The 16817-nt window shown below is 41.8% G+C and overlaps 1 protein-coding gene across 3 annotated transcripts in view; it reads right to left on the reverse strand.

Moving 5' to 3' along the window:
• ccser1 (coiled-coil serine-rich protein 1) overlaps nucleotides 1-16817 on the reverse strand; it is a 1276667-nt gene that overhangs the window by 1078737 nt on the left and 181113 nt on the right. For all 3 annotated transcript variants that reach the window (XM_072583863.1, XM_072583864.1, XM_072583865.1), the window contains exon 2: nucleotides 1104-2383. In XM_072583863.1, the coding sequence (XP_072439964.1) occupies nucleotides 1104-2304 (1201 nt within the window). In that variant the 5' untranslated portion in view covers nucleotides 2305-2383. The remainder of the gene's footprint in view (nucleotides 1-1103; nucleotides 2384-16817) is intronic.

Consider the following 16817-nt stretch of genomic DNA (forward strand, 5'->3'; position numbering starts at 1 on the left):
AATTCATTCACAGGATGGGGGCATTGCTGGCCAGCCCAGCATTTACGACCACACCTAATTGCCCAGAGATCGAGAACCCATATTGCTCTGGGTCTAGAGTCACATGGAGACCAAACTAGGTAGGGATGGCAGTTTCCTTCTCTGAAAGAACATCAGCAAGCTCGATGGGGTTTCACAACAATCAACAATGGTTTCACAGTCATCATTATACTCTTAATTCCAGATTTTTGTTTCGAGTTTAAATTCCATCATCTGCCATGGCAGGATTTGAACCCAGATCCCAGAGCATTACCTGTGTCTCTGAACTAAGAGTCGAAAAGTGTGGTACTGGAAAAGCACAGCAGGTCAGGCAACATCTGAGGAGCAGGAGGGTCGACGTTTCAGGCATAAGCCCTTCATCAGGAATGATGCTTATGCCCAAAGCATTGACTCTCCTGCTCGTGTGCGGCCTGACCTGCTGCACTTTTCCAGCACCACATGTTTTGACTCTGACAGTCCAGCATCTGTAGTCCTCACTCTCTCTTCTGGATTAACAGACTAGCAATTAAACCACTAAGTCATCTTGTAAGTATATTTTTATATTAAATCTGATTAATTTAGTATTGTAATCTTTGATAGTCTGTATTAAACAAATAATATACTTGAAACAGGCCAATTTCAATGAAGCTCCTGGCAGACCAAAAGGAAGATACAGTTGATGACTTGCATTATTATTATTGAGCCCTCAATATGATAAAATGTTCCCAGGGGTTTCACATTAATATGTTATCAAACAAAACTGGACACCCAAAGATACAGTATGACAGTAGGACAAATCAACAAATCTTGCTCAGGCATATGGTTTGAATGAGCTTTTTGAAGTTGGAGAGGAGGGTTCAGGGAGGGAATCCCAATGTATGGAACCTAAATAGATGAGGGCAAGAGCTCATTGATTGAGGGTAGGAAGTCAAACAAGAAGCAAAATCGGATGAGAGCAGAAATCCTGAAATGCGATGGGAAGGAGGAAGTTACAATAGAGAGTTGTACGCTATAAATCAACTTGAAGTCAAGCAATAAGAAGTTTGAAAGGGAAAAGTTGACAAACCAGAATCAAATGCCCATACCTGTGGAATGAGATGTTCCTTGACACTGGTCTTGAGGTTTAATCATGGGGATGGAGTTTGTGATGGATAACTTATACGCCTTCTCAGTGGAGAGCTTTGTCGCCTCCAGGCCGTTTTGTGTGAAAGACAGCTGATGTTTGACAGAAGGGATGCTCGGAGTGACAGCTCCGGGTAGCTGGGTCGGCCGGCCGTCACTTTCACAGCTCCCCTTCATCTCCAGGCAATCGATACCGGGTGGGCAAACTTCAGCGGGAGGGGTACAGGGCTCCACATCAGACAGCAGCGCAGTCTCCCGGAGGGGAAGGACATCCTCGGTGGGGCAGAGGTGAGGAGCAGCAGCAGCTTCAGCGGCAGGGCCGAGAGAGTCCAGGGGGGTGCCGGAGACGGCTGGTCCGAGCTCGGTCAGACTCGGGGCAGGCCGGCAGCCCAGCAGCTCCCTGTCCACCTCGGAGACAGAGTCTGCGGAGACGGGCACGAACTCGGAAGGGGTGAGGATAGTCGTGTTGTCGCTGGACAGGAGCGGCGAATGCAGAGAGCCCTCGGCGTTGTCCACCTGCAGGTACTTGGAGCATTCCTCGAGCGTGGGGCCCCTGGGCACGAGCTCGTTGGCCTGAGGCGTCACGTGGACGGGCTGCTCGGCGGGCGGGCTGCGCGCGGCAGCGGGCTTGGACAGTTTGTGATGCGTGGAGAAGGACCGGGGCAGCAGCTTCCTGCTGCGCTGCTTGGCCGGACGGTCATCGGGAAAGCCCGAGTCGTCACCCTCGTCCACGCTGGACCTCCCCGAGCTCAGGCAGTTCATGAAGACGCTCTTGTTGAGCTCCTTCCCCTTCTCGAAGTCCTCCGTGGCCGAGCGTGTGATCTTCTTGCCGCGTGGGACGACGCTCAGGCCGAACGTGTGGCGGCCCCTCGCCCTCGCGCCCTCTTCCCCGGGGCTGTTGCTCTGACCGTTACACAGCGTCGAAGCGCGAGGCTCGCCCGCGGCTTTCCTGCCGTGGAAGCCGATGGAGGCGGTGCGGAAGATGTTCCTGCGCTTCCCCATGCTGCTCGAACTCGAGTTGGTGCTCGACGGCGAGGAGGTGTGCACCCCGTTGGTCGCAGAGGACGGCGACGACGGCAGGGAGTCGCGCCGCTTTGAGGAGCTGCGCCGGAAGATCGGAAGCCTGGAGACCAACGTGGATCGCCGTGACCCTGTGTCCCCCATCAGCGCAGCGTGTCAGCGGAGCCCGGGGGTTGGGGGTGGGGGGGGGGAACCGACTGTATCAAACCGGGGTAACGTCAACCTGGGCCAAAGGAACAAAAACAACATTTAGCAAATCTTCACTCATACTGTTCCATCAGAGTTGCAAACATTGTCATTGTTCCCCCAATTTTAAATATGTTCATCTTGCTGCAGGGGCTTTTGTGATGCAGTGGTAGTGACCCTACTTTGAGCCAGGAGGCCTAAGTTCAAGTCTCACCTGCTCCAGAGGTGTGCAACGGAGTGATTAGAAAATGTACAACTTGGGTAAAAACAATGGGCTTTGTAAATATTTGATTGAGTGCATGGCTATTGAGTGGTGGCAATTGAAAGGAAGGGGGGAAATGTCAAGGTGATCATGTTGCTAGGAACATCGTTCAGTTGTGCATAATTGCACTTCTGGATATGATAAAAAGACAAGCAGCTCTCCAGTCCAGTATCCCAAACACCATAACATTTGGTTCATAAGTATCACCAATAATTTTTTTGCTTCTATTAGTTTGCAACCTAAAAAAACTTTAATGTTCATTTCTGGGACTTGTGTTGCTGATTGGATCAACATTTATTGCCCATCCGTAGGTACCCTTGAGACGGCAGTGGTGAGCTGTCTTCTTGACTCACTGCAGTCAATGTACTGTCAGTAGACTCAATGCCAGCAGGAAGGAAATTCAAGTAATAGCTAATGCAGCAGAATGCATAATGGGGTATGCATTCACAGTATTGTTACTGTACAAAAGGAGATCACTGTCCATCATGCCTGCACTGGATCTTAAAACAAGCATCATTACCTTGTGCTAGTCTCCTGCCTTTTCCCCATATCCCCGCACACTATTTCTAATCATATATCCATCCAATGCTGTCTTAAATGCCTCAATTGTAACTGCCTCCACCACATTTCCAAACCATGCATTCCAAATCCAAACTACTCACTGTGAAAGTTTTCTCTCACATCCCTTGTTTCATTTGCACGTCTCTTTAAATCTATGCCCTCTTGTTCTATGTAAAGGAAGAGCTTCTCTGTGCACTTTGTCCAGCCCACTGATGATTTTGAAAATGGCTATTAAATCTCCTCTATCCCCAACATTATTATGAGAGAAATGATGATGTTGGTACAGATCCTACTACCCATCTCGTAGGCACCACTGATAACCTGGCCATCACAATATTTTCCAATAAGCCTATTCGATGTTATTGCTGTGCAGAGCAGGTGTGACTTGAAACGGAGCCTCCTGGTCCTGAGGTAGAGCCATCTATAGTAGCTATCAAATCTGGAGTCAATTGTAAAAAAAAAGCCTCCACAATCCAACAATAGTGAATTGTTAATTAAGTACTTATCCCATAACTTAGCAATTTTAAAGGGTGTATTTAATTTTAGCCAAGATAGAGTCAATTTCAGTACACGACCTGCACTTTGACAAGTCAGGTTTCACAACAAGATTTGGAGTTAGCTGCTGAACTATGGAGTAACACAGTTACTCAATGAGTTTGCCTATTTTTTTAAAGCCTTTTTTTGAAAGCACATTTTGGTATTACCTTCCACGACATAGAAGAAATTTAGTTTCAAGCTTTTCGCCAGAGGCAATGAGGACTACTGGAACGGAAAATTGAGAGAGAATTTGAAATCCAAAGGTAACACTTTTCCAAATATTGATACTAAATAACTTTACTGTTCTGAAAATTTTGTTCCTGTAAGTACATTGAATCCTCCCACTGCCACATCATTCCTTAGTCAATTATGATAGAGGCAGACTTAGAAGGTTCACAAAACTCTGCCTCTGACACATTGATTGCAACAACAAAAAATCTTTAGTCATAAAGCATAAGCCTGCCAGAATACAATGTGAGGCTGACAGACAAATTGTCTTCAACTAGAGATCTTTAAAAAAAAAATTCACTCATGAGACCTGGGTATTATTGGCTGGGCCAGCATTTACAGCCAATCCCTAGTTGTCCTTGAGAAGGTGGTGATGAGCTGCCATGTTAAACCACTGCAGTCCATTTGGTGTAGTTGGAGATGCACAGTAGCATTAGGCAGAGAATTGCAGAAATTTGACCCCACAACAGTAAGGGAATGGCAATATCCTTACAAATGATGATGTGGAGGTGCTGGTGTTGGACTGCGGTGGACAAAGTTAAAAGTCACAACACCAGGTTACAGTCAAACAGCTTTATTTGGCAGTAGAAGCTTATGGAGTGCTGCATATTCGTTAGTTAGCTAATAGGGCAGCATCGTAGGACACAGAATTTAAAAGTAAAAGATCAAAGTGTCATACACTTAGACTGTGAGTTGAAAGAAGTTCTGGGATTTACATGTCAATCAAAACCTGCATCCCCATTATGTAATTAACGACTTAACAGCAATCTAGATTTGTTCAATACATCGCATCAATTGTATGACACTTTGATCTTTTACTTTAAATCCTATGATCCTGCCCCACTAGTTACCTGACGAAGGACCAGTACTCTGAAAGCTTGTACTTCCACATAAACCTGTTGGACTGTAACCTCGTGTTGTTTGATTTTCAACTATTTCCAAATCATGATGCTGAGTAATTTAGAAGGGGTCTTGCAGGGAATAGTGATTCAGTGCATCTGTTGCCCTCCTACATGCAGTGTATCTTGTAGATGGTGCACATTGCTCCCAGTTCCTATTATCTCATACTCTATTTGGAGCAACCTCATCATTAGATCCTAAGGAATGAGCAATTTTGGAGGCAATCTTAAATAAACTTTTTCAACCAAATGAGGAATCCAGTATCATCCTCTAAATATAGAGGCCCAGCAACCATAAAGCTGTGTATTGACTTTATGAACCAAAATATTTCATGTTGCACTGCTGGATGAAATTTTCTTTTTTAGAAATCAACTTGTTTGGACATGTTCTGAGAAACCTCCAGGTGGGGCAGGTGCAGCAAGTGGGACTTGAATGCAGATATATGCACACTACAACTACACCACAAAACCCTTTTTTAAAGGGCCAGAATCCCCACAAATGTGGAAGCAGGCTACTTGGCCCATCATGTCCACACCACCCTCCAAAGAACATCCACCCAGACCCACACCCCTAACCTTTTCCTGTAACCCTGCATTTCCCATGGCTAATCCACCTAGCCTACACAATTGTAGACACTATGGGGCAATTTAGCATAGCCAATCCACCTAACCTACACATCTTTGGACTGTAGGAGGAAATCGAAGAAACCCACACAGACACAAGAGCATGCAAAATCCATACAGACTCATCCAAGGCTGGTATTGATCACAGGTCCCTAGCACTGTAAGGTAGCAGTGCCATCTACTGTGCCATCCTTTTTAACTAAACGTAAATCTACTAGTTCTTGCAGTTGGAATGAAATACATTTCTGATGAACATATAAATTTTCAAAACAGCCACACACAAAAATTCATTTGGAATAGAGTAGAAAGGCACCTGTTCTGAGACACAATGGCACAGAAGGAGGCCATTAAACCAATTGAGTCCAAGCATAAACAGATACTCATTGATTGATGGAGGAATGTTGGCAGGAATAGCAAGAAGCTCCCTATTCTTCCTCAAAGTTTCCTGTGGTGAGCAACACCAGCTGAGCAAGCCTCAGTTGAAATGCTCATCCTAAACTCCGCAGTTCAGGTTCACACACTTTAGTACTAAATTGAATTCGGAATCTGCTAATGGAGGAGTGAGACCACTATCAGCCAAGCTAATCTATCATCATATGCTTATAAGGATACTCAAATTGACATTAATGAAGTAAGAACACTTTCCATTCCAAAGGGTCGGTGTGGACTTGTTGGGCCAAAGGGCCAGTTTCCACACTAAGTAATCTAAGCTCAAAAAAAAGCTTTCTGCCTTTTTATTCCCAAGTGTTATTGCTTCATTTCTGATTTTTAAAATGTCAACAAAAAATAAACATATCAGCAAGTCCATTCACTTATCAACCGCAAGCTCACTGATCTGTGATGACTCCTGACTGGATGAACTTACTGAATGGAAGTTCTCATCCTTGTTTTCAAATCCATCCAGAGCCTTGACCCTCCCCATTTTTGTCATCACCTCCAGTCCACAACCCAACTGTGCTCCTCTGATTCTGGCTTTCTGAAATCACTCAAATAATGGGGGCTCTCCCTTCACCTACCATGACCCTCAGCTCTCCAACTTACTGGTTTCTTTTAAGACACTACTTAAAACTCACCTCTTCCACAAGCTTCTCACCAACGATGCTTACATTTCTTTATGTGGTCTGGTGTCATACTTTATATTGGTCTTGTAAATGATTTGTTGGGGCAGTCCATTAAACCTTCTTGTCGTTTCCACCTAACCACTCTGCCTGCTGGTATAAAGATGGTTTGTAGCCATGGTCTAAGTCACATGCCACCTATTAATAAACCAATGGATCCGTCTCCTACTTTACAACTAGCACTTAACGATAAAAAGCGAGTGAATCGACCGGAGACCCAATACCTAAAAACAGGAACAATATCAGCCTGCAGGACACAATAATGTCAGCAGATGGCATCAAACAATATTACACTGAAGAAAGTCTCAGCTTTGCAGCATGCAAGATACACTACAATCCTATTCTTGCATTACTGTACACTACGAAGCCAAGTCTTGACAGGTCACAGCTTTTCATAAGTTCTTGAATGAAGTTGCAACAGTGACTGTACTTCAAAAATTACATCATTAGCCTTTAGGCGATCGGGACGGGGGGGTTCACAAGGTTGTGAAAGGTGTCATATAAGCTCTTTCACATGAACGTTGTTTTAGGACATGTCAGTATAGATGCACGAGTGCAGTTTGGAGTGAAATGCAACTGTCTGCAAATGATCTTCCTGGACTGCCAATGTCATGTGACCTCTACCTTGAAGCGCGCACAGTGCAGGCACAGCAGGAAGAATGTTTTGGGAAACACTGCATTTCATTCCAAACATGGAGCAAGCCTCACCTCCTCTCTCGGTGGTGGGGAAACTCCTGGAAACAATTATTAGGGATAAAATTATAGATGGAAAAATGTGGATTGATTCAGCATGGATTTCTTAAGGGATATTATGTCTAACTTGGAGCTTTTTAAACAGAGAGATGATGAGGGCAAGGTTGTTGATATTGATTTCCGAAAGGATATTGATACAATGCCACAGGACACGTTTGAGAAAAAACTGATCGATCATGGGACAGAAGAGACAGTAGCAACATGGAAAAATAATTGTCTGAGGTGTAACAAACAGAGAGCAATGGCTCAATTAGTATTTTTAGGCTGGAGGAAGGTTTATAGTGGAGTTCATCTGGGGTTGATGTTGGGATCCTTGCTTTTTTCTTCAGTGTGTAGAAGTGATCAAGAACTTAATAGGCAGGAGAAAATTCAACATTTGGAAGTGAAACAAAAGTTGGGAGAACTGTAAACTATAAAGAGGACAGAGTAGAGAAGTATTAGGGGAGATGCAATGGTACAAAGAACATGGAGAGACAGTCGAACGGGTGTTTTTCGATGTATGCAGGAATGGAGAGACCAGGCATATATGTGCATAATTGGTAGGTAGAGTAGGTAGAAAGAACATTTAATAAAGCAATTACTAAACCATTGTGAACTACCTGAAAGAGCAGTGCTCAAAAAGCTAGTGCTTCCAAATAAACCTGTTGGACTATAACCTGGTGTTGTGAGATTTTTAACTTCATTAATAGGGGCATACAGTAAAAGAGCAGGGAGGTTATGATGAACCTTAGATACTGGTTAGACCTCAGTTGGAGTACTGTGTAACAATTCTTTGTACCATACCATAGGAAGGATGTGAATGTTTTGGAGAGAGTGTAAAAGAGATTTATGAGAATGATTCCAGGAATGAAACACTTCAGTTATGAAGCAAGATTGCAGAAGTTGGGACTGTTTTTCTTGGGAGGAGACAGTTAAGAGGAGATTTGAAATGAGTTTTCAAATACATGAATGGTCTGGCCAGAGTGGAGAGGGAGAAATTGTTCCCATTCGCAAATGAATCGAGAACCAGAGAGAACAGTTTTAAAAGTTTTGCAAAAGAAGCCAATGCAAGCAGAGGGGGAAAAAAATCTTTTTGACATAGTGAGTACATTGGGTCTGGAATGCACTGCCTGGAGGTGTAGTGGAGACAGGTTCAGGTGAGGGCGCTGGATGATTATTTAAATAGAAACAATGTGCAGGGTTGTTGGAGAAAAGATTGGAGATTGAGCATTTAGATTTCATAACTAAACACCAATGCTGATACAATGGACTGAATGGTCTCCTTTTGTACGGTAACAATTCTGGGGATTCTATCTTTGCTTTATTAACATTAAAAAGGAACTGTCAGCAGTAAAAGCCACCACCAATAAACATTACTCCATAATAAAATTAAGAGATATAGGGATTGAGCAAGGGAGTAAGATTGAAGTGAAGAAATTAGCCAGGACCTTCTCAAATAAAAATGCTCAAGTCGCCAAATAGCTGGCTCCCAGTTCTAATGTTCTTTAATCTGGTCTGAACAGTTCTCTTTAGAAGGCTCTAGCTAAACTCCATACTTAAAAGGTAGTTCATAAATACTTCCAAAAAAATAAATTACCAGAACCCAGTGAATTTTTAAAAAGGCCATACGAAATTCAGAAAGAGCTGACAATCAAAATATATTTAAACAGGACGCACAAGGTACTTTCTGCGAATTCAATGGCTTACATTGAATTCCGTAGCATCAGCCTGATAACCAATGACCCAGCAACAATTATATCAATCCAAGCAGGAAGGTTTTTTTCTTTCTGAGCAATTCTCATTTTTAACTGTTAAGGTGCTGTCACAGGATAAAAGTAGCTATCACCATGCTGAAGCTCAGCAAGGAAGTTTTATTTGTTTTATAATGCCTGTGCAATTACATGCATGTATTCATGAACATAATGTCCACACCATTCAAAAACGTCAGAGCTTACGTCCCCAGTTATGCTTTGGTCCGACATTTAAAGTTGTAATCACAGGCATAAAGAAGGGTGAACAATATAAGGAGCCCATTCAGCTCATCATGTCGGTCTCTTGGTTCACTGAAAGCATATGCAAAGCAGTCCACTTTCCCTGCTCATTTCCCTAATCCAGCTATCTCCCTTTTAAGTGTTTATCCAAATCCTTTTGTTTTTGCAAGTTACAGCTTAAACCATTACTTCCACTTTTTCAGGCAGAGCATTCCAGATCACAACAACTTGTTTATAAAAAAAAATTTTTTCATTCCATCTCTGGCTCTTATATTTATCAATCTGGATCTTTGTCCCTTGGTTAGCTACCCTTCTGGTATCGGAAGCAATTTTTGCCTGTTTACTCCATGAAGACCCATCAGGATTTGAACATCTTTATTTTCTCCTCATAGATAGGTGTCAGGGTAGAAACTGAGGAGCAGGAGAATCAACGTTGAGCTTAAGATCTTCACCAGGAACGCTCAAAACATCGATTCTCCTGCTCCTCAGATGCTGCCTGACTGGCTGTGCTTTTCAAGACCATTACACTCTTCAACTGATCTCCAGCATCTGCAGTCCTCGGGGTAGAAACCTGTTTCTCAAGACTCTCCACATACCTGCAATTCACGATATCTATTAAATTTCCACTGTGTCTTCACTATTATTATACTATTAAAACGTGATACTAAGGGCTCAGTGACCTCTGAGCCAAGACACCCGGGTTTAAGTCCTATGTGCTTCAGAGATGTGCACTAACATCTCTGAAGCAGTTGATTAGGAAATATATAAAAATGTGATCGTAAAACCAATGTTATTATTTATTTTAGTGATGGGCAGACATGCACAATAAGTGGTGCCTTACTGGCTGAGATGCACAATAACTGACAGCCCTCAAAAGAAACCCAAAAGATAGGATTTCCCTCCAAGCTAAACCTGTGAAGCAAAAAAAAACTGCCCCTGAAAGGAATGCTTAATGTTATAATTAATAAAATGAGTTCTCAACTCATCACTGCAGTAGCAACATCTCTTGAGAATGCGAATCCTACTTTAACGAGTTGGCAGGACTCATGTATTTTCAAAACAGAAGATGAGCTGATCATCCCTTGTTAAGTCCTAATTTCCTCATGTTAGCATATTGATAGACTCAGGACTGCTTTGCCGATACAGCTGGAGATACTGATGTTCCTATAAATATTATTATAGCTACTAGGACACTTTTCTCAAAGTGATGTGAAGGGTGGAAAAGTGAGAGACATTCATTCCACTATTTCAGGTAACATCAAGACTGAGAATTCCTTTACAACTGTTCCACTAGCTGTAATATTGATGTGGCAGCAGTGTGAAATGTCTCTTATATTTTTGTACTTGAATGGGTAAATGTTTTGAAGTATGGCATCTTTTGTAAGGAGAGGCAATACAGAGACATAGAAATGACCAAACAAAGCTACACTTCAATCAAACTACATCTGCGGGTTGTCTCTATTTGAATAAATTTAAAACCCAGCATCCCTTTTGAAAAGGCAGAGTTCTAATTCATACAAAGAATTTCTAGCTTATTTTGTATACAGCATTAAGACAGATATAACGGTGCATATAAATAGGGTGTCTGTCTTCTTACAGGGTATATAATGTGGGCATGCACTCAATAACCTGCCAGACTTCAAAGGCAGGTTCAGTTCTGAAAGGGTACAAAAGATTAGAAATATTACTCTGGTGCATTAAGGATTCAGACAGATATTCTGCTCACTTCCTGAGCCTGATACATACATAAATTACAATCACAAGCACTAGATAGTAATTCTGCTTGACAATCATCCTACCCTGTGTGAGAAACTGTTCCCTGACCAGCCAGATATAATAGGCACATGTTAGAGACTGATGATGTAAGAACAATATAAAGCTTCCAAGTATCCAATAAGTTCCCCTGTTACTGTCTTCTAATACCTCTGCCAACAAACATAAAACAATACAGCACAGAATAGGCCCTTCAGCCCTTTATGTTGCACTGGCCTGTGACACCAATCTGAAGCCCACTTGACTGAAACTATTCCATTATTGTCCATATCTTTATCCAATGACCATTTAAATTCCCTCAAAGTTGGCGAGTCCACCACTGTTGCAGGCAGGGCATTCCACACCCTTACTATGCTCTGAGTAGACCTACCTCTGACATCTGTCGTATATGTATCAGACATCTGTTGTATATGTATCACCCCTCAGTTTCAAGCCAAGTCCCCTTGTGCTAGTCATCATCTGAGGAAAAAGGCTCTCATTATCCACCTTATCTAATCCTCTGGTCATCTTGTATGTCTCCATTAAGTCACCTCTTAACCTTCTCTCTCATGAAAACAGCCTCAAGTTCCTGAACCTGTCCTCATAAGACCTTCCCTCCATACCAGGCAACATTCTGGTAAATCCCCCCTGAACCCTTTCCAGTGCTTCCACATCCTTCCTATAATGTGGCAACCAGAACTGCACACAATTCTCCAAGTGCAGCCACACCAAAGTTTTGTACAGCTGCAACATGACCTCATGGCTCCAAAACTCAAATCCTCTACCAATAAAAGCTAATATACTGTATGTCTTCTTAACAACCCTATCAAAGTGGGTGGCAACTTTCAGGGATCTCTGCTCATTCACACCACCAAGAATCTTACCATTAGCCTAGTGCTCTGTATTCCTGAGGAATGTTACTTCAAGGCAGAGCTTGCTATTTGTTAGACTTGTCACTGCCCATTTAATCCTAATGATATTATGCACTACAAATGTTTGCAAGAGCAAGATTGAAAAAGCACAACATCCTCAACAGAGCATTTGGAGTCTGAGCTACCAGGTCATCAAACAGTACAACTTGTTAACTGTTCAGAGTGAAAGATTATGAAAGTGGCCACCAAGCACAATATCTGAGCAAGGAAATGCCAACTACAATGGAAGAATATAATGATAAATCAGTTACAAAAAGAAAAGCATTTCGATATTGTGATAAGTCGCTCAGCTAGTATGCAATATACCTTGAAGAAATATGCTCATGCTTTCATCAGCATATTATGGCATGTGACCTCAGGGTATAAAAGCCTCAGTCTCCATCTTAACTGGAGTCAGTTGAAGCACAACGGAAACATGATACAGTTTGTTTCCAAAAAGCTTAGTAGAAGTCACCATGGTCCAGAGTACTATAGGCTGCTTTATCATTAGAGAGAGCTGACTGATGATAGTTTAAACTGAGGGTCGCCATGCCTCAGGCGAGGAGGAGAGAGTTTTAAAGGTAACCTCAGCTGGTGCTGAAATTGAACCAGTGTTGGTATCACTCTGCATTGCAAACCTGCAGTCCAACCAACTGATCTTCCCCACAAAAGGCTTTGTATACCCCATTGCCTAACTACAATTGAGGTATATACCAGCAGTGGTAATTTGTTTTTGGTTAAATCTGTCAGTCCCACATTACCCATATCTAGTTCTCAAGATTAGATTAGATTACTTACAGCGTGGAAACAGGCCCTTCAGCCCAACAAGTCCACACTGCCCCTCTGAAAAGCAATCCACCTAGTCCCATTCCACTACATTTACCCCATTCACCTAACACTACAGGCAATTTACCATGGCCAATTCACCTAACCTGCACGTTTTTGAACTGTGAGAGGAAACCAGAGCATCCAGAGGAAACCCGCATAGACACGGGGAGAATGTGCAAACACCACACAGACCATTGCCTGAGGCGGGAATTGAACCTGGGTCACTAGCGCTGTGAGGTTGCAGTGCTAACCACTGTGCCACCGTGTCTTAAATGTCCGAACTAATACTAGTATTGCCACATTAGGTATAAGTACTCATCATACTACATCATGGTGACTGATCAAGAGAGAGGATAAAATACAGCATTTTCAAAAATATCTTTAATTAAATCCTGAAGGGATGAGACACTGCCTTTGATTTTCAATGCCAAAGAGGTTGACTGGGTATAATTAACGTGTACTACATCATTAAAAGGTTACAAGCATTGTGCTTCAGTTGCATTTGTCTGTTTACAGCTTGATCGAGTTCAGAATAAATCCCATCTCTCAACCATCCTCCACCCACCGACCATCAAATCACTCTCATTCAGAGAAGTCACAAGCCTAAGAAATTACCAAATGCCAAAAGCATCAATGAAATCAAATCTGATATTTCACAGGTGAAGAGAGGTCAGAGCTTGGATCCTCAAGGTACAATAAGCAACTAAATTGTACATCACTGAAAGACTACCTAAAGCTCATTACTGTTGAGAACTCTGTTCATTCTAAATCACAGCTTCTGGTGTCACTATAAGCATGTTTTAAAATTCGTTCTGGAACACCATCTGCCACACTTGCCAGGTTATTTATAATGAGACCTAATATTTATTTTGTTACCAGTTACAACATAATTTCATCTTTGGCGACTGATTCTTGCCCCCAAGTTATTTTGGTCACAGGACTTTCATTGATCAATTTGATGCCAAAAGATAAAATGTGTGTAAAATTTTGCACGCGTTCTTTGCTGCTTGAACAATAGAAGCAGATTCAATAATAACTTTCAGAGGTGAATTGGAACTCTTTAAAAAGGAAATACACATTTTAGCTGTGGGCAGAAAGGTGTGCAGTTCTGCAGAAGGGTCACTGGACTCGAAACATTACTTGTTTTTCTCTTTGCAGATGCCGCCAGACCTACTGAGGTTCTCAATTCTAAAAATTTCTATCTTTGTTTGTTTCAAATCTCCACCATCCACATTGCATTGTTTTATTTAAACTATGAGTGGGTACTATTTTGACAGCTAGCACAGGCCTGATGGGATGAGCCAAATGTCTTCTGTTTGCAATGTACAATTCTATGACATCTTCCAAATCATTTAACTGTGTTTTGATCAAACCTATACTTGCCAAACGTTCGATAAGTCAATCTGCATTTCAAATGGCAAACAGACATTTCAAACTTAAAAGCAGCTTTTGGCTTGTATTACTGTTTAATCACCATTTTGTGAGGTACTGAGAAAGCCACAGTTATGATGGCCAACCTGAATTAAAAGGAAACAATTGTAACATTGACAAAGGTAAGGAGGAGAAAGTGAGGACTGCAGATGCTGGAGATCAGAGTCCAGAGTGTAGTGCTGGAAAAGCACAGCAGGTGAGGAAGTATACGAGGAGCAGGGGAAATCAACGTTTCGGGCATAAGCCCTTCATCAGAAATGAAGACACAAAACAAAGACAAGACACGAGGTAAACCAAAGTTTCATAGCAGAGATAGTCTGCACAGAGTCCCAACCTCTAATCCAGGTTCAAGTCCCGTCAGCTCCAGAGCGGTATAACAAAAATCACTGAATTTTTCTTCCTAATAAAATCACTGATTAGGTTGATTAGAAAATAGCTTTCTGATTAAATATATCTTCCCTGAACCAACTTAAATCTAGTAATGGTTAATGGACAATGAAAACATGATCACAGAAATAGATTAAAGACTCGGACATGCAGTTAATAGAAGGAGTTTTCTTGATCGATGTTTCTCAGGATTGATGCTCAGTTCTCAGCCTTCAAATGATACCCGGTAAATGTAGTTGGAACAACATGGGTAACAAATACTAGATTAGTGGTGCTGGAAGAGCACAGCAGTTCAGGCAGCATCCAACGAGCAGCGAAATCGACGTTTCGGGCAAAAGCCCTTCAACAGGAATTGGACTTTTGCCCGAAACATCGATTTCGCTGCTCGTTGGATGCTGCCTGAACTGCTGTGTTCTTTCAGCACCACTAATCTAGTATTTGGTTTTCAGCATCTGCAGTCATTGTTTTTACCTAACATGGGTAACAAGTCAAGCACATTATGACTCTTGTGTTTCTGAACATTTTAGTATTTGTTGGTTGTGTGTTTGTGTGCACAAATTCAGTACAATATCTTATGAAGCAAATATTCATTCAGAATTTCTTTTGTGCTATTTAGGATTTAGTGACATGTATGTTTGCACAAAGTCAAATTCTTGTGGTATAACTCTCCCTCAGGACCATTAAATTGAACAGATATGAAAACATAACATTTAGTTAACTCATCATGATATCTGACAGATTACTTGCATCAATCTGGAATAGGAGCTTTGTTGTGCATTTTAAATTAAAATTCAGTCATGCCCAAACACCACCAACATTATTGGAACATTCGTTAGCACAGAAAGATCCCAGGCCCAGCCATAAAATTCTCAGCCACCCAATCTTTCCTGATTGAAGCTTCATTTAGGACCTCCCCCTTTGAAATAAGAAAGGAAAACTGATGTCTCCAAATCTATACAATTGACATCTGTCAGCCTCCATTCACCTGTTCACATTTATTGCCCAACTGTTCCCATTGTTCGTCAATAATTTACTAGTGCTTAGACATCTTCACCTACTCATAACTCCACCACCCCCTCGTCCTCAGCCAAGCACAATCATTACTCAATGACACACAATCAATTCTATCTATACTTTATCAAGGAAGTCATGAGCCGATGTGTTAACAGATTGGCTTTCTCTTGCTGAGATTGGAGGAGGAGAGACAGACATCAGAGTTACCACACGCATGTACAAACCATACATGGAGCTTTCTCCTTGCTGTTCTCCACAATGGACATTACAATCATCATCCTGTCCGCATCAAACCTGCCACTTCTAAGCAACAATCAAGAAAGATAAAATGATTCAATTCTTTCTTTGCTCACCATCAGCACTAAAATCTGGGACGGTTTAAAAAAAAGACATTCACAAGCTTCAAGGATTCATTGCTGCTCATCATTAACCAGGTCATTCAACTTTGAAAGGCCAGGTAAATGACCTAAACCTCAAAAGGTTCTCCTCTGACACAAAGTAGCAAAAATGTTCAGGGATCCACAGCAAACCTACTTTTGACTGAAACTAAGGTAGCAGCTAATGAAGGTTTTGCTGCTGTTACAGGATCATTTAAAATCAAAAGACATATAGAAAGTGCATGCACACAAACATACAACGAACAAATACAAAAATGTTCAGAAACACAAGAGTCATAATGCGCTTGAAACATTAACTCTGTTAATCTCTCTACAGATGCTGCAGATCTATTGAATTTCTCCAGCACTTTCTACTGAAATGTATGCTATTAAGGGGTGAAACATACAAATTTAAGTTTCAGGAAATTTCAATCCTTTCAATCAAGGTTACGTTTGATGGGACTGTTCCAAATTCAGGGTTCAAAATTTCACACTGTGAAAAGTGTCAGCAACATCAAGCCATTGGTAAACTCTTCAACATCTCACCTATGGACCAATTAATTTTGGCATTCAAAACAAAAAGACTCATGGTGATTAAGCAGGAAAGAAATAGAATTCCCTCCTCAGTCTAGCAATGTGCATGTGCGATAGATCAGAGTAGTTTGAAAAATATGCATACTTCCTGCTTTTGGCACAGAATTCAAGAATAATTACTTGGTAGTACAGAACTTACATTGCTAAAAGGAGACAAGTTGTTAAGCTTTTCATGCTAACGCTCATCAGATCGAGAATGCAAGAAACAGACTTGATAAACAAGTT

The sequence above is a fragment of the Chiloscyllium punctatum genome, chromosome 14 (assembly GCF_047496795.1).
Source record: "Chiloscyllium punctatum isolate Juve2018m chromosome 14, sChiPun1.3, whole genome shotgun sequence".
Classification (NCBI taxonomy): Eukaryota; Metazoa; Chordata; class Chondrichthyes; order Orectolobiformes; family Hemiscylliidae; genus Chiloscyllium; species Chiloscyllium punctatum.